This window comes from Vespula pensylvanica, chromosome 24 (genome assembly GCF_014466175.1).
Source record: "Vespula pensylvanica isolate Volc-1 chromosome 24, ASM1446617v1, whole genome shotgun sequence".
NCBI lineage: Eukaryota > Metazoa > Arthropoda > Insecta > Hymenoptera > Vespidae > Vespula > Vespula pensylvanica.
The window spans coordinates 1,275,384-1,300,383 of NC_057708.1; the positions used below are offsets into that span (position 1 = coordinate 1,275,384).

Here is a 25,000-nt window from a genome sequence, read left to right on the forward strand (position 1 = left end):
GTAGACAAATTTATAGTCCCATTAAAATACGTGAGTACAATCAATATCATTAATACAGACACGCACATTAATTAAATTCTCAATTCTTTTTTATGAATTTTATAAAAAAGAAAACAAAATATGATTACTATCTATCGTTTTATAAAAATATAATTTCATAGAAAGATTTTATTTCTTTTTTTTATAAAATAACATACTCTTATAAAAATATTAGATTTTATGATCTTTTGTAAAAAAATAGTTTCTTTTTTTCTTCGTTTAGTGGGACATAACATTCCAGTTGGTTCGACGGTCCTAATAAACTCTTATTTGTTACATCGAGACGTTCGCTATTTTCCCGAACCAGACGTTTTTAAACCCGAAAGATTTTTACCAAGTAGCCCTAAATTACCGTCGTACACATTTATACCTTTCAGCGCGGGATCACGCAATTGTATAGGTTGGAAATTCGCGACAGTAGTTGTTAAAGTATTCACCTTATCGATATTAAAATCTTACCATATTACATCTTTAATAAGCGAAGACAAACTTCGTCTTATATCCGAATTAGTTCTTGTTAATAAAGGTGGAATACCATTAAAAATTACACCGAGAACGCGATGATTTCAAATATAATTTTTTTTTTTTTTTTTTACCATTATCAAAATGGACGTCCTATAATATCTATGTGTATATATGTATATACATATACATATACATATATATATATATACATGTATATATATATATATATGTGTGTGTGTGTGTATGTATAATTACATATTTGCATCCTTGTATATCGTATTGTTTAAACAGAATTTGTTTAAAATAGTTTTATAGATATTATAGATTATAGGTTATGTTAAGCTATAATTAAATTATAAATCGATCGTAATAGATTTATCGATTCTATACGATAATTATCGCGTACGAATTGTAACTTTGTCAATTGTATCGAAAAGCTAACGTGTGATATCTTAGTATGAAGAAACAAACAGAAAGAAAAAGAAAAAATAAAATATGGAGAATATGTATTTTTGTAATATTAAATATACAAAGGATATATATATATATATGTGTGTATATATAATCTTTTAAGATTACGTACTATATAATTGGCGTTAAAAAATTACGACGTGATGATATTGTTATAACTTTGTTAATGTAATCTTAATATGTTTGAATGATATATATGTATATTATATATATATATAGCATGAATGAAATATTATTTTTAATAAGAAAGTTATTTTACTTACAATTGTCTTTGATTTCTCTAATTTGATGTGATCCTCTCCACGTTTAGTTCCATAATAATCTCTACTTATAATTTAGTCACGTGACATAGGCGGCGCGAGCGTTCCATTCTTGAAAACTTCCAAATTCGTCTCTAGTATTACAGATGGCGCCAATAACGTTTTCTTAGTTACCCACTACATATCACAAAATTATAAATATTTGGACGCTCGAAGAAATAATATTTGTTGATTCTGTTTTATCGATCGATTTTAACTCCTGTCGTGTACACAGCTGCAGTAGTTTTTATAGATGTATAATTCATATGTAGATAATTCTTGTCAAACATAATTGCAACGATAGAAACGTACAATTTTAATAAATAAAACATAAACGAAAATATGGACGACATCAAAGAACAAAATATTTCCTCTAATATTGATAAATTGGACGTTACGACATCTGAAAAGAAAGAAAAAATTGTTTCTGATGAGAATACAAAGTCAGATTTGGATCATCAGGAATTGGTTAAATTGACTAAAAAAGCTATTGATAATTTAATCGAAAGCGATCCTTTTCTCTGTGGATTACCTTTAAACGTCACGGTAGAAGAAATTAAAGCACAAATCGCCGTGGCTCAGGGACAAGCGATAACATTATTTCTACATCGTGGAGAGCTGCCGAAACTTTCTATCGTGGTAATATATTTTTTATTTAATATATTTGTATCATTTTACTTTGATCAAATATAATTAAATACTTCATATATCTATAAAAACTTTTATTTATTTAAATATAGGTACCTACTCATACAACTACAGTGCTTGATTTAAAAAGAGCCATCAAGAGACATACAAACTTATGTTTCAAAAGAGATAATATTAAGAAGAAAATAAGTTGGAGACATGTTTGGAAAAAGTATAACTTATGTTTCAACAATGTACAGCTCTTAAACGATAACGAAAATTTAAAAACGTACGGTATCACCAATAAAGCTGAATTATATTATGTTAAGAAGTATAGAGAAAAAAATAAATTAAGAAATATCATAAAAAATGCATGATCAGGATATGATTTCCACATATTACAGGACATGATTATATACACACATTATATTTATACAATTAAATCATTAATCTTTTAAATTATTTATTCTTTTCTTGGGATTTATTATTTGAATACCTTGAATTAAAAATCTTGCATTGTAAATTTGTATTACATTCTTCTAACATAAGACATGTCAATTCAAATGTTGCAGATTTCTGATGATTTGTCACTATTAACGTTTTGAGATTATATAATTTGTATATTGCTTCTAATGCTCTCTCAGTTACATTTTTACAATCAGAAATATCTAAATACTCTAACGACGGATATTGTGCAGATATTTTGTCTATGCACCAATCGTCAATATATTCACAGCCTTTAAAACTAAGCCATTTTAAATAATGAAGCGAATTCATATTTTTAAGTCCTTCGTAACATATTAACGTATTACTAGCATCTATTCCAATAATTATATAATTTGGTTTATATGAATTTGGTAAACGAACAGGTTTATCCTTTGTGGCTTCTAACCAATTAGAGTTCTTAAACTTTACTTTTCCGCTCCATTCAATAACGAAATACGCAGCAGCTATGTTACTACCCAAAGTGTTAGCTCTTTCAAAATTAAATTCTTGTTGTTTAGCAAACAATAATCTCTTATTATATTCCCACCAAGATTTAATATTACCTATAGAAAAAGTTTGAGGTGGCGGAGCTTCTGCTTTAAACCAAGAGAAACTGGTATCGCTTCCAGCTTTAGGCTCTTTGTCTTCCGAGTTTATACGATTTCTACGAATCATAAATCTTGAACAATCCTTTATATTACGTGGTATACGTTCCATTAATTTATTTCCAGTGCTAAAATATTGTAAATTTTTCACTCTAACCACATGACTGGTTTTGGTTAATTCGTCAAATATCAATTTATTGACGAAATGCAGTAACAACATATCGAAGGACAAATATGTTGCCAACAACAGAAATTAGTCTTTTTAATATTTGTTTTACTAATATTCTTGATTGTTCTTTGAACTTAATGTAACTTTGGTTACTTTGAGCATGTTGAACTTAAATAGGTTGTAAATATTTTCGATGTTTAAACTTCGTATATTGCTTTAAACTGATTGGTTGAATTTTATCGTAAGAACCAATCAAATCCATGTATTGTATGGAACAAATTTTTATGTTTTTATTCTTTTAAAATAAAATACAAAATGTCATCCACGCGATAGAATTTAACTTATTCAAACAATAGCTTTACATTTCGAACCTCAAAATTTCTGTCATAATTAAAATGTTCTTTTTATCGACATAATATAAGAAATAAATATGGCGGCATCAGCTGCTTCTCGTACTATGTTCTATATGCACTAAATATGAACGTACCATAAATGTAAAGGAAATAGAGCTATCGAATTTGTTCGAGATTTGTATTATAAACTTTCTTCTTTTTTTCTTTTCGTATATGTAAAAAAAAAAAGCAAATAGATTATAAGCAAATAGATATAAAATGTACTACTTCTGTTACTTGTGTCAATTTTTGATTAAATATCCCAGTGCAGTTATTTTACAAAAATATTTTGACGTATGAAAGTGTCACGCCTGTGAGTTGTCAAGGATTTTATTCATTTATACATCTACATTGTGGAGTAACATAATTTAAGGAATAAAAAATTATTTCCTTAATAATAATTCGTCATTATGGAGGATATGCAAGAAGAGGTTAGTAATTGTTTTCTGCAAAGAAAAAAAACAAAAGAATTACGATATCATTCGTAAAAGGTTTCTATATATTTTTGTCGTATACTCAAAAATATGAAATTACATTATGAATCTATAATTTAGAAATAGATTTATGTTTGAATGTGATATTAATCATTTTTGTTCTTTCAGACTCAATTTGTGGTTGATACCGTAAGCAAAATTATTAAAGAAGCTATAGAAGTATCTATCGGTGGAAATGCTTATCAGCATAATAAAGTTAATCAATGGACATCGAACGTCGTTGAAGCTTGTCTAGGAAATCTTACCAGGCTGCAAAAACCATATAAATATATTGGTTTGTATATTAATGATATCTCTCGATCAATCGACAAATTTTATTTCATATTTATTAACGTCGTTCTTGCAATTATTAGTTACGTGTACAATCATGCAAAAAAATGGAGCTGGATTACATACAGCGAGCTCGTGCTTTTGGGATAATGCTACCGACGGAAGCTGTACCGTACGTTGGGAAAACAAGACTATGTATTGTATCGTTTCTGTATTTGGTTTAGGGATATAATGAAGGATAACTTTCCAAATAATCTATATATTTCATGATTAAGTAATAAATATAGTAATATTAAAACAAAAGTTAAGGTATGCAGCTGCGAATATCTGCACAAATTTGTCCTCTTTTTCTTCATCTTTTTTTTTCTTTTTTTTTTTTTTTTATTCCTTACTCATAATTTTTAAGTCAAATATAAGGAAATATTTAAATACTAAGTAAAAGGTCTTGAAAGTAATATTCCTGTACATTAGAATGCTTTATTATAAATATACATTTACTTGTGATGAACACACGTAGATTGCAAGAATTAGAAAAATTATATATATTTAATTATTAATTTTTTTCAAATATTTCAACTAAATTTTGCTATTATGATTGCTTTATGATATATATATATATATATATATGTGTATATATATATATATTTATATGCTGTCGATTTAAATAAATGCAATTATTTTCTATAGCTTGAAATAAACTGTTTCATATTAAGTTATTGTATTAATAAATTACATCATAAGGATAGAAGACTATCGATTAATACATATAAGAAACATATATATATATATATAAAGTGTAACTAAATAATATATTGTATGAAAGAAAGAACCTCTTTTTTGGTAGTGTTTATTTAAAATTAAAAACAAAGCTTAAGCATTTATTATTGTTTCTTTTTTTTCTTTTTTAATACTTCGTTTACCAACCGTTGTTGGAGTTTACTAATTAATATTAGTATTAGTCAAATCTATAAAAACAAAACTTGCGAATAAAATTCAATTAATAGAATACAAAAAATAGCCCAATGTCAGTCTTAAAAAAAGACTTTAAGTTGTTTGTTTATCAAACAAATAATTATCGTAGAACATTTCATCGTCCAACAATAACATATTAATATTTAAATTCATCAACTCTAAATTATCATCGTCGATATAGAAATCCTCTATAGAGTTATTTATTGAATGATCCTGAAATAATAAAAAAATATATTAGAATATTTCTAATGAGTTATGATCATTGGTACTTACAGCCTTACGTATCGGTAGTTTGCCCAATTGCGAATTACTTCCTATTTTTGGACGAGGAAACGTAGCTGGTAAAGAACGTCGTCTTTGTAATGAAATTTTATTATTACACTTTTTGCAATTATTATCTAATGTTGATAGAAAGGGCAACTCATAATCATGCTTTTCATTAATCGATATTGGTGAAAACAATTCCTTGGAATAAATTTCATTCGATAGTTCTTTATTGTTAGATTGTATCGTCTTAGAATTATGAATTGGATTTTTTAATCGGTAGATAATTTTTTCATACTCTTCGTGTTCTCTTGTAAAATCATTCGAATTGATCTTAGTGTCATAGACATTATTATCCAATGTTTCGGTATCAACAGGTATATTGTGACTTAGCAAAGATGATCTATACATATAGTCCATTTTCTCTTTATTTTTTATTTCTTCGATATCATCGGTATAAGTTAAATCATAAGCTTTATCGATAACAGGTTTGTTAATGTACGTTTTCTGTGTTGTAGTATTAATATTACTGTAAGATTGAGAAGGTAAGCATGAATTGATCGCATCATTGTGAGTAGACGTTGAACAAATTATTTCAGTTGCACGATCTAACGCATCTTTCAGAACTTGTAAAGAGTTATTTTTATTATTCACTATTTGCTCCGGCTCAGGTACATTTTCTATAAGTACCCTATTATTTTGCTTATTTTTTTCTGTAGAAACAAAGGTAAATATATTTCATAGGTTTCTAACATATGTTACATATTATAAAATATATCATTCGTTCGTCACAAACCTGATTTGTTGTTTACATTATATGTTTCTGAACGTTTCATGATACCTAATTTCTGATACATATTTTCAGGATTTTCTTGAAATGTTTGCTGTTAATAAAATTAAAAAAATTAATATATCAATTTTAATTGCATGTATTAAATATTAATTACCATGTCATTTTGATCCTCTTTCCTCATTTTCGATATACAGATTTCTTTTTCTTTTTTCCATAAGGACGATTCAAAAAAGCTTCGAGGATCTGGGATTAATACTCGTGGTTGCATTATTGCATTTTTAATATTGCTAGGCATCTGCGAGTAAGGTTGCTATATAAGAAAAAATAATACCGATATAAAAAATAATTCACTGATAATAATATTACATTGATGTAAGTAAATGAAGAAAAAGAAAGAAAGAACTATTATTGCAAAAATACTTTGCGAGTTGTTTGATTAGGAGATACGTAAGATGAATCATACGAGCCAGGAGATTTGTTAAATTTTGGTTCTAAACATGTTTTATGACTAGCGGGTTTATGTGGCTCGTAATCTTTACTTTTCACTTTGGACAATAGCTCCGTCTCCGTGACTGAACCTATTGAAATAAAATAATATTTAGAGATTTCATTTGTAAAACATATCCTTTTAACATTATATATCACTCTTACTTCTTAAACTTTCACTTTGTTCAAATAACTGAGGTGAGCCGATACCATTAAAAAAACGTTCTCTTCTATTAGCAAGAAGTTCTTTCAAACGTTGCAAATTGATACGTGCATTTACATCAACTGGAATATCTTCGACAAGATTAGTAACTCCAGGAGGTGACGGTGATATAGAGCTGTTATCAGATTCCGACAGATTTTTAGGTATTCTCACTTTCCTATATATATTATTCGATGTCATAGATTTTTTCACTTGCTGAGACTTTCTAAATGTATTGAACGATTGTAATTTGGGCGTGCCAGAATCCACATTGTTATTTTTCTTTTTTGTTTCTCTATTTTCTCGATCCAACAAATTACTCTCTTTATGATTATTATATATATTAGATAGATCGTTTTGAATGATGGTATTTACATTGGGATTTGGTACATCTGCGAAGACTTCAGAATCACATGTTCGAACTTTAGTTCTTGTAGGATCCAAACATTCTTTAGTTTTGATAGAATCAAAATATTCCTTAGTTTCGGTAGGATACAAACATTTTGTATTTTTTGAAAGATCTAAACATTCTTCGGTTACAGTCGTTGGTGAAGAGATTTTATGATAATTTGTTGTAATTGAAGCTTCGACGGTTGATGTTACAATTGTCTTATTAATTTCTTTTTTGTCTTTTTTATATTCATCCATGTATACAGGATCCTTATGCTCGTATTGTATCTAAAATTATGATTATGATATTAACAATAACAATAATAATAATAATAATAATAATAATAATAATGATATAACAAAAATTTTTAACCAATTGTAAGTCGGTTAAACTCACCTCAAGACTTTGCAACAATCTACGTATTTTATTAATATCGATATTTCGTTTAGCAATATCAATTTGTAAGGCAATTTCCAATAAACTATTAACTAATGGTATGGAACTGCATAAATCTATGGGGATACCATGTTTCAATTGTAAATACTGTTTCTTGACATCTGAAATATCGCAGTTGGTCCATGGTACACGCACTGTTAAACAATTGGATATATGTAAAAATATTATATACATGTAAATATTTTTAATGAAAAATGTTATAACAAAAAAAGACAATCAAAGAAAAAAAAAAAAAAAGGGGAATGATAATTTCTGATTTATTTTTCAAATTATCTCATATAAATTTTGTAAATATAAATTAGTACAATAGTACTAATAATAATCCCTCTTTCTCTCTCTTTATGTTAAAGAGAAAAAGAGAGAAAGAGAGAGAGAGAGAGAGATAAGAGAAGAGATAACGTAGATCTCTTCTTTATCATTCAAGCAAACTACAGAATTAATGAAATCAAATCAAAGCTTACTCGTGCACATTTCCCATATAAGTAAGGCAAGCCCATAAACGTCGCTCTCTTTGCAAGATATACCAGAAAATAATTCTGGTGCTTGCCATCTAAATATCTCACCGCGTAGAATATCCTCGTACTCTTGCTTGGGCTTTGGCTACAATGAAAAGGAGAAGAAAGAAAAATTAAAGGGAAAAGGAAAGAAATAAAATATATAAATAACAACAAAAAATAAAAAAACAACAAACAAACGAATCGACGGATGAATGAATCGTCTTTCAAAAAAAAAAAAAAAAAAAGAAAAGGAAAAAAAAATGAAAATGAAAAAAAAAAAGAAGAGAGGAGCGGTGAGACCAAAAAAAAAAAAGAAAGAAAAGGAAATAAAAATAACAAAAAAAAAAATAAAAAATAAAAAAAAAAAGAATCCATGAGAGACAGAAATTCCATCTAATTCATGGTCATGCTATTTAATTAAATCCGTTTGAACGACTTTCGTGAATCCAAATTATTCTCTACCGGTCTACCTAGATCCCGCGTTTGAAGTTTCATCCGGCACCATTGCAATAAACCTCGGTCATGGTAGAACGATTTTATACAGAAATCTACATTTCGTAGGAAACTAACAATGTGTACACAGTGTCCCGAGTTTCCTGCATTTCAACGTCGCTGGGTGCGTCACGTGAATCACGGAAATGACGTATACCATCACCATCACCATCACCATCACCATTACCATTACCATCATCACCATCACCACCACCACCACTACCATCATCTCCTCCTCCTCCTCCTCCTCCTCCTCCTCCACCTCCACCTCATCCTCATCCACTGTTATCCCATTAAATCTTTCCTATTAACAAAGGTATTTCTCTTCGTTGGAACGCAACGGCGCAACAACCGATTAAAAACAAAGAAAAAGAAAAAAAAAAAAAGAAAAGAAAAGAAAAGAAAATTCTATTTTATTTTCATATACAGGGTGTCTCTAATTTGACGGTACAACATGATATGGTATTGAACTTTTGCTTTTTTTTTTTTTTTCTTTTTTCTTTTATATATAAAGAAATTTGCTTTTTGAAACGAATTGATATTTTGCAGATACCAAGAGATGTATATTTATATTTACATTTAGATATATCACCTTGCACTACTTGTGTATATTATAGTTGATATTTGTTACATTGGGATAATAATGGATAAAAAATGATGTAATAGTGATGTTATTTTATTTATTTTATTATTGTAAGGATTATTGATAATTATTGATAATGAATTGAAAAGTTTGATTGATTAGTATAAACGACGACCAGGTCAACTGTATTTTTACTTGTAGTTGATTCATTCGTCGTGTGCAAATGAAAATAAACTTTGTTTTTTTTTTTTTTTTTTTTTCTTTTATTACTCTACATAATTTCGACACACACACGCACGCGCATCTATTTTTTGTCTACGTAAAATCAATCCTTTTTAGATTGTATCGCGAGATCGAAAACACCCTGTATATTGTCAGTATTTATTAATCGATTCTAATAATATGATCTTGAAAAATTGTTATAAAACTATTACAAATTTCCATAATGTATTAATGTCAATTATAAGATTTTTCTTTTTCCTATAATACTTCAAATCATTATAAGATAATTTTCTATAAATAATTTCTATTATACACAGATACATACATACATATATATATGATCTATTATACATATATATAATCAATTTCATATACATGATCAATTTTCTATTTTTTCTCTATTTTTTTTTTTTGTTTTATATAATATGATCTATATCTTAACAAATTAAAATAATATTATTGACATTTTTATTAATATTATTGATTTTTATATCATTAAAAAAAAAAAAAAAATAAAAAAGATTGGTATTATTTTTTTTTGTTTTTGAAAAGATACAAAGATTCATTCTTTCAAAAAGAATCTAAAAAAAAAAAAATAAAAAAATAAAAAATAAAAGAAAATAAAAAAGGAGAAAGATAGTATTGAAAAATGGCTTACTTTAGTCAAGTTGATTGCCAATTCCCATCCTGCTAGTTTAACAGTTTCACCAAAGGCGAGATAAACGCAATGCGAACTAATAGCACTGTGAACGTAACCACGCATGTGTGCATGCCTAAGTGCATCAGCCAATTTACCGGCGAACCTTGCCATCTCTCGAACGGAAATTCGTTCGCCTTGCTCGTGCATGTAATTGTAAAGGGTACAGTCTACAGGTTCGAGAATCGATACAAGCCCGTAATCTTCCGTACGCGTCATCGCCATTAACATGACTATGTTTGGATGTCGAATCTTCCTAAAAAAAGAAAAAAAAAAAAAAAATGAGAAAGTAATTGTTAACATTTCAATTTTAAAAAATTTCTATGATATCATGTAATGGAACCTACTGAATGTAAAATATTATTTATTAATAATTCAATCGAAATTTTTATATTCAGTAAGATAAATGTCTAGAATCTGTAATCATGAATCTTGAGATATAATGCGATCACGTTTAAGCTGCTCAAAGTGAAATATTATTTTTTAACATTTCAACAATAAAATGTTATACGTCCAAAAGAGATATCTAGAATCTCTTTAGAGTCACGAGATATCGTATACTGAAAGTGAAATATCTTTTTTTTTTCCTCAACATTTCAATTCAAATTCTCTGATTTAGATCAAAAATGCAAAAAAAAAATATATATATATATATATATATATATTTAGAATTTGCGGTCATGGATTACTAAGATGTCGTCGCGTGATCACGTGACGGACTATTTGAAAATGAAATATTATATTTTGTAACAATTCGAATAAAAATTTTATCCCCTCCAAAATAAATATTAATTACTGATGGATATTGGGAATTTAAGAAACGAAACATTTCTCTTTTTAACGATTCGATTGAAATTTTATTTTGTGCAAGAGAGATATTTAAGTGTCTGTAGAATTAGTTATCACGTGATCACGTGGAGAACGATGGTAATACGATGATTGTTGAAAGTGAAATATCGCAACGTAAACTTTCTCACATTCGATTGAAATCACAAAAGAAAAAGGAAACTCATAACTTACGTGAGAATTTCCATGTCGGTTTTGACCGCGTTTCGACATTCCGGATGCGTTTGCCTTTTCAACGAGATCCGCGTATTTTCCCATTCGGCATATATCAACTCCAAATATCGATCCTCCGTTCCAGCGACCGATCCAATCTCAAAGATCTCCGAGGCCGTTACATTTGGTACATCCAATAATAATGTTGAATTGTCTTCATCTTGTATCGTCTTTTGTTCGTTATCCTTATGATTATCATCATCGTTTTCGTCGTCGTTACCATTGTCCGTTAACAAACTAACACCCTTTATATCCAAACTATTTTGCGATTGTGCATTTAACATAGTTGTTGAAAATCTTCGACGATCCATGAACGCTTGTAATGCGTTTCGATAAGATTCACTGAAAAATAAAAATGTATATATGTAAATGTATGTGTGTGTGTGTGTGTATATATATATGGTCTAACGTGAAATAATAAATTGTAATTCGTCAATCGTATGCTTCAGGTTAACAATTTTAAATTTCCCGCTTCGTTTGATCTTCTTATTTTATTTTTTGCTTCCGCCATATTGCTTTTCTTCTCTCTCTCTCTCTCTCTCTCTCTCTCTCTCTCTCTCTCTCTCTCTCTCTCTCTCACTCTCTCTCCCTCTCTCACTCTCTCTTTGTTTTTCTATCTTTGTCATTAGTTACTTACATATCTCGCGTTAAAAAGCGCGAAATTTGAAAATACTATAAGAAACTTTATAAGACTATGATATATGAGATATAAGATATAAGAAAAAATTAAATAATTATTACACGCATATTATCATTATATTAATAATAATGTCTGTGTGCGTGTGTACGTGTGTGTATAATCATATTCATATCGTGTGATCGTTATTAAGAATATTTGTTGATTCGAACGCATTTGAAACATTGTTAAAAATTGTTAATACGATCGCAAAAACGAAACAAAATTGATATCAATCCTGAAATTATAAAAGATCGCACTTGCGATCGTAAATTTTTTACAACGAAAATTTTTTTATATCATTTCATTATTTATTTATTTAAGGGATTTCTTTAAAAGTTAACAATTGAAACAAAAAAAAGGACGAATCTTTTACTCGATTCCAAAAATATTCTGATACGTTATCAAAAAATCATTTGCACGATCACGAAGCAGTGATTCTCAATTATCGAATTAAAAATCTTACATTTACGATAATTATGGATCGTAGATTAAAAAAATTAATTTCTCACCGTTCGATCTGTTTTCTTTCGAATCCGTTCATTTTTGTTTTCTTTTTCTCTCACTTTCACCCTTTCACTCTTTATTCATCTATTTTTATTACTCGAAACAACGATCCCATTGAAAAGTGAGAGATTCAGAAAAAAAGAATATTAAAGAACGCAATAAAATAATTGTTAAATTGTAAAAAATTGTTAACACGATTATAAAGCACAAACAAATACACACACAAAGTAGTCACCAATTTTTAACTCTTCAAATTAAAACAACGATAATGTCGATCGTAAATAATAAAAATGTATTCTCAATCTACTTAAACGAATTTCTTTTTCAATTTAAACACGTTCGAAAGATTCTCAAGAAATAATTCGTGCGACCGTAAAGTAACGGTGCTCAACCTTCGAATTAAAAATCGTACGTTTAGAAGAGATTATTCGTTCAAAAATTTCTCAATTTCTCAAACGAGAATTTCGTTTTCAATTTAAACACGTTCGAAAGATTCTCAAGAAATAATTCGTGCAACCGTAAAGCAACGGTTCTCAACCCTCGAGTTAAAAATCGTACGTTTAAAAACGATTCTTAATTTTAAAAATTCTTAATTTCTCAAACGAACTTTATTTATTTATTTATTTATTTATTATTTTTTTTTTCGATTTAGAAACGTCCCAAAGATTCACAAGAGATAATCCGCGCGATCGTAATATCGTACTTACAATCCTGAAATAAAAAATCGCACGTTTGAAAGAGACATATTAAAAAATTCTCAATTTCCCGAACGAACTGTATTTTTATTATTTTTTTTTTTTTCGATTTAAACACGTTCAAAAGATTCACAAGAAATAATTCCGCGCGCATTAATAATACGTCTAATGACATTTGATCGTACGTTTGAATGAGGTTATGCCGGATCCGTGTAGAAAGGAAATAAAAAATAGGATTGAGAACTTACGCGCTTTCATCGGCACTTTTGGCCCTTTGTCGTCGTTTTTTTGCGTTGCAAATCGTCGTATAAGAAATCGACATTTTTCTCTCTTTTTCTTTCTTTCTTTCTCCCTCTCCCTCTCTCTCTCGTTCACTCACTATCTCTCTCTCTCTCTCTCTCTCTATCTATCTCTATGTCCCTTTGAAATCTTTACTTTCCTTTCATACTATTTTTTGTTTTTTATCTACCACTTCTCTGATCTAACCGATTATGACAGACACTGACAAATTCGACAATCGATGAACGATGGCACCACCGGTTAGAGTTAACTAACCAAAATTATGAAAACCAATCAGAACAATCGATATGTTTTACGTTTTATTGGTCCAATGAATAAAATTTCGAGTAAACGATTTAAGAAACGCGTTATCTCATTGGCTCGTTTATGTCGTAATTTTTAATTGGTTAATTAGACGATTACCGTTACTTTTTACAGATATGCATATTAAATATGCATACATATATATATATAATTCCTCTTTCCCTCTCCACCCTAAATGCCATCATACATTTAGTACATCGCGTATACTTACTTCGAGAAGGTTGATTGCCGCGACAAGCTTCGTCTACTTCTGTCCCGGTAGCCGATATCTCTGTAAGTACACACATATGTAATCGATATTTATAAAAAGGATTAATAATCGATCGAAATTACACGGGACATTAATAAACAACAAATAACAACGTACTATAAAATCATGATTATATTTTAATACGAAACGATAAATTGTAAGAGTTATATTTCTTTCAAAAGTACGATCGTAAGGAAACAATAATCAAGATGGTGGTAGGAGGGGAGCCATTTTGATAATTTCTTTTCGAATCTCATCAAATTAAACGATCGTTGAAATCGTAAACTTTCTCTCAATACTAACTTATACCTTTGTCTTCTTGATGTTGCGCTCGTGTATACTTACGTTACTATGTAACGTTAGAATTTCGTATAGAACTAGTTTCTCATAGTGAGTCTATCTCTATCTCTCTTACACACGTATACTCTTATTGTTATTTTTATATGTGTCCCCTATGTACGTGTACATGTATAATTGGTTTGCGTGCGTTATATACGGAAGACAAGTTGAACTCATTATTAATCCAATTTGCATATGCAGGTTGTATACATTGAAATACATTCATTACTTGAATCTTAATAGAGAAAGTATCAAAGCACATTGGAATATTTAATAAATGTTAATCATGTCCGAGACTTTATTTTCAAGATCCATATTACTATTATCTAGTGGCTATAGTTGGTACTAATATTAACGGGGATATCCTCTTTTAATGGTAATCAGATACGTGTTATTACTTTATATTAGAACGATATATATATATATATATATATATATATATTCTAATACATAGTAATATATATATATATTTTTGTCTGTACTCTATATATTTTATAATTATATATATATATATGTATATATTTTATTAATTTAAATTATATACTATTACGTATGTATAAAATTATATAGTTTTATATTCTAATACATAGTAATATATACGTATCTATGTGTGCACGTATACGTGTATTAATGTATGAATTATTTTCGCAGAAGAAAATGTAAGAGAAAGATACACCTGTTTTCGTGAGATCTAAGGAGGAGAAAGATCGTAAGATCTTACGATCGTTATTTATACGTGGCAAGAGATCACAGAGGTCACTCGAGCGAGTCTACGATCTTGAGAAAAGTAGGTAACTGTTAAATTCTTATTCTATTCTATTCTGTTATATTCTATTCTATTCTATTGTATTCTATTCTATTCTATTCTATTCTATTCTATTTGATTTGATTTGATTTGATTTGATTTGATTTGATTTTATTCGAACAGACGATTAGTTTCCGTTCACGAAATTTATTACGTTTTAAGAATGTTTACTTTTATTTATTTTATTTATTTGTTAATACTTCCAGATCGAAAAATGCGACAGAGATCAGTGATCTTCATCCTTTCGATATATAAATCTTATATATCGATGTAATTTATTAATTAAAAAATTTTCTTTTTATTTTTGTGGTACTACGTTTCATTTCGTTTCGTTTCGTTCCCAATTAAAAATACCGCGAAATTCGTTACATTCGTCTCGTTGATTTCATTTCGAATTTTCTCAAACTTTTATTAATATTATTTATCCTTTTTATCTATGCCGTATGCGAGTATGTTTGGATTTTGAATCAGTGATTTGGATCATTATATAGTAATTAGAAATATAATTGAATTAAGAAGATTTTTATTAGTGCATCGTTAATAAAAAGTGGACTCGTCCGGTATGAGGTTAGTTGAACAAAAAAGTGGACTCGTCCAATCAAAGGTCGGTTGGTAAAAAAGTGGACTCGTCCAATAAAAACAGTTGAAAAATAATGGACTCGTTGAAATTTTCAAACGTGCGCGTAGAACTAATAATATCGTTAAATTTATCGCGATAAATATCGATTATTTCGTACGAGATGCATTGTTTCGTTCCTTCTTTTCTTTCTTTTTTTTTTTCTTTTCTTTCTCTTTTGCGTTAAATTAATAATATTCTCCGATAAGTTGTGAGAAAATGTGACGGAATTTCTTTTCATTGTAGGAGACGAGAAAATATTTCGAAAGTGAAAATATTCTTAGTCATTTTTTCGTCGAAGAGAGACTTTTTGTTGTACGAAAAATTCATTCGTCCCGAGTGTCGTAAGTATAAATTTGATTTCTATTAATTTTTCTATTTTTCAATCTAATCTATCTATACGCACGTATGTATTTGTATATGCAATGAATTAAAAAAAGAAGTGAGATAGATTATAGGAGATAAGAAAATTAAAAAAAAAAAAAAAATTTTTTTTTTTTTTTTTTTTTTTAAGTTATAACACTTTTATTTCTTTGTTTAATTTGATGTGAATATATGTGGCAAGATAAAAAAAAAAAAAGTGATAAAATAAAGTAAATTGTTCACAACGGATAAGAAAATTTTTTGAAAATGGAAATTCCATTTTCATCTTTGAAAAATTAATAAGAAAATAAAAAAAAAAAAAAAAGATGAAGAGGTAATAAGAAAATTCTTTAAGAATGAAAATATCTTCGTTTTTTAAGTTTCATTTTTATAATATTGTTTTCTGTCATTCGGCACAACGTACAAACATCATCTAACGTTCTATATATTCTTTTTAATTTTAATTTTCAATTTAATCTGACACGAATAAATCAGACAAATTTCTGTTTTCATCAAAAGTGATGAAGATTAAAATAAGAGTGGAAGTGTAGTGTATTTTTTCTTTCTTTCTTTCTTTCTTTCTTTCATTCTTTTTAAATTTCATTTCCATTAATTTCCTTTTCGTTTCAATCTGAAGTATATAAATTATTTAACATTTTATATTTTCTATTTGTCTAATTGAAACTAATTACATATAACGAGTTGAAAGAAAATAAATATATAGATATCTTTTATATTTATATCCTATAAAAAAATGAAATTCTTATCGTCTTCAAAAGTAAATTAATCTAGTCCGTTAACAAATAAATTTCATTGAACAAATAAATCTTGCGGTATCAAATTATTCAATTTCATTTTACAAGCATTACTTGACATTCTATATTTTCTTTCTAATTTCATTTCTTGATTTTATTTGACCTACATATACATATATACATGCATACATAAATACATGCACCCACACACACACACACACACACAAACACACACACATATATATATATCTATTTAACAAATTAAAACAAAATAAAATACATATAAACATATTTCATTTTTTACAGGAAGAAAAGAATTCTCTAAAGAAAAAGAAAAAAAAAAAAAAGAGAGAGAGAGAAAAAAAATGGTGATATTACAATTTCAAACTTCAATCATAAACTCATCCAAGGAAGTAAGTAAATTGATATAAAATTTTTTTTCGTTTCATATTCACTTACAAACTTATAAACATATCTATCGTTGTTTTTAATTTATTTTTAATTTCATTTTTATCTATATCTACACACATACACACACACAACACATACATGTGTGTGTGTGTGTGTGTGTGTGTGTGTGTGTGTGTATGTATATATATATATGATATAAGATCAGATGAGCGAATAACAACGGAATCTGTTGTAACGATCTCCGAGTACTTATTTCATTATACTCGAGAAAATGAGGAAGATATGAGAAATACGTGTACTCTTATAAAATAATGATAATACTAGCTTGTATCTGAGCTAAGCTAAGTTAAGGAAGTAGAGAATCGATTCTAGTAACGGTTTTTAAGAAGTAACACGTAAGATTGAAACGACAGGGGCTCTCGTTCTTTTGGGCACACCAGGATAATTAGCCCGTGTCTTCGACACGCTTGAAAATTTTTCGGACATTTATTTTTTTTACGCTAAGGAAAGAAGAACGGACTCTATTATTTCCGAGCGTAACATTTAAAAAAAAAAATAAAATAAAATAAAATAAAAAACAAAGAAAAAAGAAAAGTGTTACCAGAACAAAATCAAACAGTTTTTTACTCGATTGTGTTAACATCATTTACTTTAGTATACTTTTATTGTAGTATACTACATTGTTCAGTATATGTGTATGTGTGTGTAACATTTTTAGAAAATTTTTAATGTAATGATTCTATTTATATGTAATTATAAATAATGTAATTTTATATATATATATATATATGTATATTATTTATATGTTAATAATATCTTTGAATTTTTATACGTATAGATATGTAATATCTCTTTTTCTATATATATATATATATATATAATAGTATATTATAATGTATAATAGTACTTTTATGTAATATACATAAATATATACAAGTATGTAATACATAATAAGTATATATATAACACATAAACTAATTTTCTGCTTCTCTCTATTTCTTTAATAATGTTATATAAAAAAAAATTAATTATTTATTATATTATTATACTGATAATATAATACTAATAATATTGTAATATTAATAGTATACTGTAGTACACATATATTATTGTTATTATTATTATTATTATTATTATTATATAAAAATATAAGTACTATTATATATATAGTGTTTTCATTAAAAATTATACACAAATTTCAATAAAAGGATCATTTCTATTGACTTCTTATTAATAAATTAGATATCAGGAATATTAGAATTTAGAATAGAATGAATTTACATGAAGGATATTACAGATAAGAAAGATAGATCATTTCGATTGGTTCGATTTCTTCTAAATTTTCTCTTAATAACTCTATACAATATCGAAAAAAAATATTTTATCAACATATACACACATACACACACACACACACGAACAGAGAAAGAGAGAGAGAGAGAGACATACATACAAAAAAACAAATACAATATTCGATTTAAATCGAGGTTTCGTTCTTGTTATCGTTATACTCGACACGAACGTAAACGTCCTTCACCTTTTCAGTCATGATGTTATAATGCAAAAATATACATAACTTCGTATATAAAACCGTTATACATTTATATATATATATATATATATATATATATATATATATATGTACATGTAAAAAATAGGATTAACGTTAGATTCTAATGAAAGTGACGCTGAACCTGTTATTCTTTCAAAAAATTAATTTATATATATATATATATATATATATATATATCTGTTTATATCAAAATATATAAATGTATATTCAAATGAATTCGCTAAATGAAAGAGAGAGAGAGAGAGAGAGATAGACAGAAACACAGAGTGAGAGAGAGAGAGAGAGACAGAGTTATCGATGAAAAGTTTGTAATACGATAAGCTCCATATATTTTGGTGTAAAGGTCACATCTCTCTGTACGATTCAAATTACATACATGTTGATCTTGTTCAATTCTACGAATAAATGTTAAATCTTAACATGTCGAAAAATGTACACATTGAAAATGTTTACACGTCGATATTTATTAATATATCAAAGATTTCATATTTAATAAAATCTATATAATTAATTAACTTACACACACACACACACACACACACACACACACACACACACACACAGACATAATTCAAGTTATAAAACAATAAATAATTTTTTTCGAATCGAATTACATATATAAATGATAAATATAATAGACACTTACTTTCGGAGCCATTTGAATACGCCTAACATTCCCATAACGTGATCGAACCAACACAACAAAAATCCTCTTTTTTATTTGTCGATTTTGACTTCTCTGTGATCGATATTTATTCTTCTTATTTTTTCTCTTTACTTTTACAGTACAAGGAATCAAAAGAAGAAACAATACAAGTGATATAAAGAAGCAAATGAACGCGTAACGAATCTCCTCCTCCTCGTCTCGCGACACTTCGCGATCGTCTGACAACAGTACGTTTCCAAACATTTGTTCGCACTGCCAACGTTAGCTCTTCTCTCTCTCTCCCTTTATCTATCTTTCTCTCTCTCTCTCTTTCTCTTCCCCACTTTTATACAGTCTACCTCACCCCCTCCCCTCCTACCTCTTGCTTATTTGCTCTTCAAGAGGAGTTGTGGGATTTCTGTTGATATTCAGGAGGAAGGAGGGTGGGAGGGTGGGAGAGAGAAAGAGAGAGAGAGAGAAGGAGTTTAATACTTTTGATTCTCTCTCTTTCTCTGTCTCTCTCTGTGTGTCTCTGTCTCTGTCTCTCTTTTCTGTATCATGTAGCTCTTCCTTTTCTTTTTTTCTCTTTTTGTTATTTTTGTTTGTCCTTCTCATTCTTCATTCTTTGAATTTTAATATCATTTTCATTTCTTTTTCTTTCTTTTTTTTTTTCTTTCTTTCTTCTTTTTTTCTTTTTTTTTTTTTGAGGGATTTGTTTGGTCGTGACTTGTTTTCCTTTTTAGATCTAATTTCAGGTTTTATTCATTCTTATGGGAATGTAATGAAGTATTATATCTGTATTGTTGTTATATGTATGTATGTATGTATGTAGGTATATATGTAGATATATATATATATATATATTTGTATGTATATTGTGTAATATATTTGAGTGTGTTAATATATTTGTATGTTACCTTCAGGGATAAGATCGTTTGATATAAGATATTTGTTAAATATGTTTAATTTATATATATATATATATATATACATATAATTATATATAAATATATGTATATATGTATATATATATGTATATATATAACTATATACTATTAACATATATATTTATAATATAAATATATGTATATATGTATTAAATATATTAGATTATATGTATTAATATATTGTTAATATTTTTAGTATGGATAATTTCTTTTTAATTCTTTTTTTCTTTTTCTTTTTTTTTCTTTTTTTAATTTTCCTATCGAATTTAATACCTTGTGAATTAATTTGATAATTAGATAATAACAGAAGCATCATTGTGAATATTAATTCGATAATTGAATACAAAAAGTAATCGTAAAAATAATAAAGTGAATTAATCCGATTAATTGGATGTAGAAAAAAGAATACTAACTGGGTTATTTGAACGATTTAGATATTAGTCAAATTAATCCGTACGTTTTATTCAATGCTCAGAATTAATCTGATACGATTAGAGACAACGTTACCAGAATTGATCCGTTAACTGGATTAACATGCATGTAATGAATTTTATTAGAATTAATCTGATAAAATTCAGAGCAACGTTTTATAAGAATTAATTCCTTCTTTTTAAATCGTTCATACTCTGAATAAATATACACACACACACACACACACAAATTATCACAATTAATTCAATGTTGCAATAATTATTAATTCATTAATTACGACAATATTTATTCATCCTTACAAATTATAATCGAAATATTTGTTAGAAAAAAAAATTCATAATGCGAATATATATATATATATATATATATATATATATATATTATCACAATTAATTCAATATAAAGATCAACGTTGCAATAATTATTATTGTCGTGATTAAAATATTTATTATTCATTAACAACATCGTTAAAAATTATACTCATTAGAAAAAAAAAAAAAAAAATGATTTCTTTCTTATTTTTCTTTCTTTTCCATAGAACTGTGTAATACCTTGAAGGCGTTGCGTTGGAATTTATTCATTTTGGCGGCGGCTTCTCTTTCAAGTTAACGAGACCGACTACATTCAACGTTATCTAGTACGATATATAACCAAAAGGAATCACAGGGTATACACAGATACATCTGTAAGTACATACCTCGAGTTTGTTGGTGATGACGCAAAGAGAACGAGGAAATTAGACGACTGGTCAAGAGAACGAATACGAATAGTTTTATAAATCAAGAGGAAACAATGAACGGCGGGTGAGTACTTGACAAAAGCATTTATTTAGCATGTATAACTTTTATGACGATGATTATTATTATTATTGTTATTATAATTATTAATCCAAAAAACAAAAACAAAAAAGAATAGAAGGAAAAAAATATTTATATACTTAATTTTTCGAGATCTTGCAACAGTGACTTAAACTTTATTTATTTTATTTATTTTTTATTTTTTTTTTATTTTTTTATATATATATATATATATTTCTTTTTGCTTGGTTTCTTCTTCGAACTTGAAGATTCATTATTATGAGTCTCTCTTTTTTTTTTTCTTTTCTTTTTTTGCTGCGATTGGTAAACAATGGTAATTAATTAATTTACAAAAAAAATAATATAGTAGTAAAGAATTATGTGTGTATATATATATACAGGAGAATACTATGTGGTAATAGGATTTTTTCTTTTCTTTTCTTTTTTTTTTTTTTTTTTTTTTTAAAGATAGACACAGTGTCCTATCGAAATAATGCGTTGCATTTTTTTGGCCTGACGTTTTCAACTTTTCAAGGTGCTTTCATTTCTTGTTTCACACAATATTTAAATGCCACATGACCTTCGTTCCGTTGCGGAGACTACGAAGAAGGAATAAAAATCAAAGTTATTCTATAGTTATTTCACATTTTCAAGTTCTCGTTACGAAACTGGATTTTTATTAAACGTATGATTTTTCTTTTTTCTTTTTCCTCGTAGAAGAAAAAAAAAAAAATTTCTTTAAATATTCTACTTTTTCTTTCTTTCTTTTATTTTTTTATATGTATTACGAATTTAAAATTATTTTCTTCTGTCTCTCTCTCTCTCTCTCTCTATATATATATATATATATTTTTTTTTTTTTTCCTTTTCTTTTTTTAAATAATTTTCCAGTTGATTTTTATTTTATTTAAATTTTCTTTTCCTAGAAATTATTTTTTACGTTACTTGTGCTTTCACTTATCTATTTTTTAATTTAATTAATTATATTATTATGTAATATATTATAATTATAATATAATTTAATTTAATTAATTTATTCGTTCAATAAAAATCCAGCTGTAAGAGGATGAAATATTTGTATAATATATTTGTATTTGTTATAAAAGTAAAACAAGGTGGGAAAAAGAGAAATAGGATGCCCCTAGAGAACGTTGTCCCTTCATGCATCGGTGTATCTCTGAATTTTGTAGTCTGATTACAGGCGCTCGATAAAGATATAGGTATATTTTGTATAAGAAAAGAATTAAGAAATATTTTTTATGGGGTTACAAAAGGGATTATCTTTAAGATCATAACCTAAATCGTTCGTTAGATTTGTTATGATAAAAATTTAGAAAGATTCATATTGGAAATATATTTTCCAATATAAATATTATTTTGGGAAAAAAATTTTTGCAATATATATATATATATATATATATATATATATATATGTACAAATGAACAATTTATTTGTTCGATGGTACCTTAAATCCTCTCTTGAGACGATCTTTCATAATCGCTATGAACTCTTTGTAAGACAATTGTCCATCACCATCTTCATCAAATAATGCAAATACTGTGTCAATAATATGAGAAGAAAGTACAGATCCAGTACATATCTTAACAGCACGTTGAAATTCATCTGTAAATAAAAATCGATTTTTAAATGGGTGAATGGGTTGGAGTAGGGAGGGGGGAGGTAAATAGAAATAACTAATAACGAAAAATTCATTTTTTTTATATACCTTTAGATATCGGATGATCAGCCAACGTATACATTTGCATGGCTATTGAAAAATCATCCAAATTATTTAGAAATTGATAGAAACGTCGAAACTCGTCGAAAGTAATACCGATTTGTAAATCGGATCGATCTATCATTCTTTCCAAATATTTATCGAATCTGCAAGAATTATTAATTCGTTCAATCTGTATCATATTTATACGAGTTATCGATTTTTTTTCTTTTCTTTTTTTTTTTTTTTATGAAAATATCTTCTTTCATTTTATTTAATTCAATGACAAGAATTATATAATTCAATCGTAAAAATATAACGGAGTTTTATGATAACGTATCAATGATATAGTAAAATATATTTTACTGTATAATAGTATGATATTATGATAATATTATTTAAATAATATTATTTAGTAATTTGCTATTATTATACACATGCAAACGCATGCATTGATATATATGCATGGAAGAAATGAAAATTTAAATGAAAGAAATTTTAATAGATAGAAACCATCTTACTCGTCGATATCCAATTCAGTGTATCTTAGCAATATTTTAGCAAAATCCAATTCGTTTATTGTATCATGACCTTTGCTATATTCATGAAATTCCAATTCTAATACCTCGTGTTGTAGGTTCTCCATGAAACGACGGAAATCTTCGTATTTTAATTCATGGTTACCATCTTTTCCAAAGAAATGTATCATCAGGGTTGTATCCACTGCATGTCGTCTTTGTAGACCCTACATGTAACATAATTTATAATGAAGATTATATTTAAAGCCACTATATAATTTTTAATAATTTCAAATTGTATTTAAATTCATTACTAATTTTAATAATTCCATTTATACTCCATTCAAAGGAAAATTAATTATTTGTTTATCTGAACATTTTTTATTGGTACATTTTTCTTTCTTTCCAAGTATAAATTATAATCTTTACGATATTAATAAATAAGTATTAATAATAATTTAATGCATATGTAGTATATGCACGATTAAAATTTATATTATACATATGATATAATTTTGAATTGTTATTACAAACAATATAATATAATAATATCATATTCTTATATTTTCGTATATTAATATAGTATTTTTCTTAGAGATCTTATCAAAAATAATATCACATATAGTTCAGCTTAAATTCATAATCTGTTATAATCATGTTTACTTGAATATTGAACCTATACATGGAGGACAGAAAAAGTAAATATTGAAAAGAAATTCAATCGATTTCATATTGAACGATGAAACATTTTCTTACCCTTAACAAGCAACTATTGATATCGAAAAATGACGTTGATTGTAAAACCGAAGAAAATCTTTCTTGTCAATACCTGATCATCGTTTATGTATTGTCCTTGGATCTCTTCAGGACTTTCTTGACGTTGATTCAAATGTTCCAACTCGTCTTTCGTTTCACCAC

The 25,000-nt window shown here is 27.3% G+C and overlaps 6 protein-coding genes and 2 long non-coding RNA genes across 15 annotated transcripts in view; 5 read left to right on the plus strand and 3 right to left on the minus strand.

The window, feature by feature from the left end:
• The window catches only part of LOC122637187 (cytochrome P450 4c3-like), a 20,635-nt gene extending 19,983 nt beyond the window's left edge, over window positions 1-652 (plus strand). The window contains exons 8-9 of the mRNA XM_043829186.1: window positions 1-30; window positions 263-652. The exon at window positions 1-30 is cut by the window's left edge and continues 133 nt beyond it. Of these exons, the coding sequence (XP_043685121.1) occupies window positions 1-30; window positions 263-603 (371 nt within the window). The 3' untranslated portion in view covers window positions 604-652. The remainder of the gene's footprint in view (window positions 31-262) is intronic.
• An 836-nt stretch (window positions 653-1,488) lies between these two features.
• Window positions 1,489-2,363, plus strand: LOC122637190 (U11/U12 small nuclear ribonucleoprotein 25 kDa protein). Its single transcript, XM_043829189.1, has 2 exons — window positions 1,489-1,913; window positions 2,015-2,363. Exons 1-2 carry the CDS (start codon window positions 1,617-1,619, stop codon window positions 2,276-2,278), a joined length of 561 nt encoding a protein of 186 aa, XP_043685124.1. The 5' UTR covers window positions 1,489-1,616; the 3' UTR covers window positions 2,279-2,363.
• LOC122637189 (distal membrane-arm assembly complex protein 2) lies at window positions 1,982-3,444 on the minus strand. Its single transcript, XM_043829188.1, has one exon. It carries the CDS (start codon window positions 3,210-3,212, stop codon window positions 2,361-2,363), a length of 852 nt encoding a protein of 283 aa, XP_043685123.1. The 5' UTR covers window positions 3,213-3,444; the 3' UTR covers window positions 1,982-2,360.
• Window positions 3,445-3,556: 112 nt separating this feature from the next.
• Window positions 3,557-4,620, plus strand: LOC122637193 (dynein light chain Tctex-type 1). Its single transcript, XM_043829194.1, has 3 exons — window positions 3,557-3,984; window positions 4,156-4,321; window positions 4,401-4,620. Exons 1-3 carry the CDS (start codon window positions 3,964-3,966, stop codon window positions 4,547-4,549), a joined length of 336 nt encoding a protein of 111 aa, XP_043685129.1. The 5' UTR covers window positions 3,557-3,963; the 3' UTR covers window positions 4,550-4,620.
• Window positions 4,621-4,953: 333 nt separating this feature from the next.
• On the minus strand, window positions 4,954-19,902 carry LOC122637185. 3 transcript variants are annotated; one of them, XM_043829177.1, is made up of 12 exons: window positions 19,671-19,902; window positions 14,124-14,183; window positions 11,393-11,773; window positions 10,334-10,628; window positions 8,343-8,481; window positions 7,822-8,015; window positions 6,998-7,712; window positions 6,767-6,924; window positions 6,501-6,656; window positions 6,350-6,437; window positions 5,563-6,266; window positions 4,955-5,502 (listed from the first exon to the last, which is right to left on the minus strand). In XM_043829177.1, exons 1-12 carry the CDS (start codon window positions 19,703-19,705, stop codon window positions 5,362-5,364), a joined length of 3,066 nt encoding a protein of 1,021 aa, XP_043685112.1. In that variant the 5' UTR covers window positions 19,706-19,902; the 3' UTR covers window positions 4,955-5,361. The 3 variants fall into 3 exon arrangements, with proteins under 3 accessions (XP_043685114.1, XP_043685113.1, XP_043685112.1); XM_043829179.1 differs by lacking the exon at window positions 14,124-14,183 and having other exon boundaries at window positions 4,954-5,502; XM_043829178.1 differs by lacking the exons at window positions 14,124-14,183; window positions 19,671-19,902 and adding an exon at window positions 13,558-13,706 and having other exon boundaries at window positions 4,954-5,502.
• LOC122637195 lies at window positions 14,089-16,208 on the plus strand. Its single transcript, XR_006329180.1, has 3 exons — window positions 14,089-14,185; window positions 15,153-15,288; window positions 16,169-16,208. It is a non-coding gene; the product is annotated as an uncharacterized LOC122637195 (long non-coding RNA).
• LOC122637194 overlaps window positions 17,393-25,000 on the plus strand; it is a 15,891-nt gene continuing 8,283 nt past the window's right edge. Inside the window, exons 1-3 of one of the 2 annotated variants that reach the window (XR_006329179.1) lie at window positions 17,393-17,453; window positions 19,811-19,918; window positions 21,588-21,856. This is a non-coding gene — a long non-coding RNA (uncharacterized LOC122637194). Of the gene's footprint in view, window positions 17,454-19,810; window positions 19,919-21,587; window positions 22,309-25,000 lie in introns of those variants that run through there. The other variant, XR_006329178.1, reaches the window with a different exon arrangement.
• The window catches only part of LOC122637186 (calcium uptake protein 3, mitochondrial), a 38,018-nt gene continuing 35,388 nt past the window's right edge, over window positions 22,371-25,000 (minus strand). For all 5 annotated transcript variants that reach the window (XM_043829181.1, XM_043829180.1, XM_043829185.1 and 2 more), the window contains 5 exons: window positions 24,912-25,000; window positions 24,086-24,309; window positions 23,574-23,731; window positions 23,313-23,470; window positions 22,371-22,445 (listed from right to left, as the gene is read on the minus strand). The exon at window positions 24,912-25,000 is cut by the window's right edge and continues 40 nt beyond it. In XM_043829181.1, the coding sequence (XP_043685116.1) occupies window positions 22,377-22,445; window positions 23,313-23,470; window positions 23,574-23,731; window positions 24,086-24,309; window positions 24,912-25,000 (698 nt within the window). In that variant the 3' untranslated portion in view covers window positions 22,371-22,376. The remainder of the gene's footprint in view (window positions 22,446-23,312; window positions 23,471-23,573; window positions 23,732-24,085; window positions 24,310-24,911) is intronic.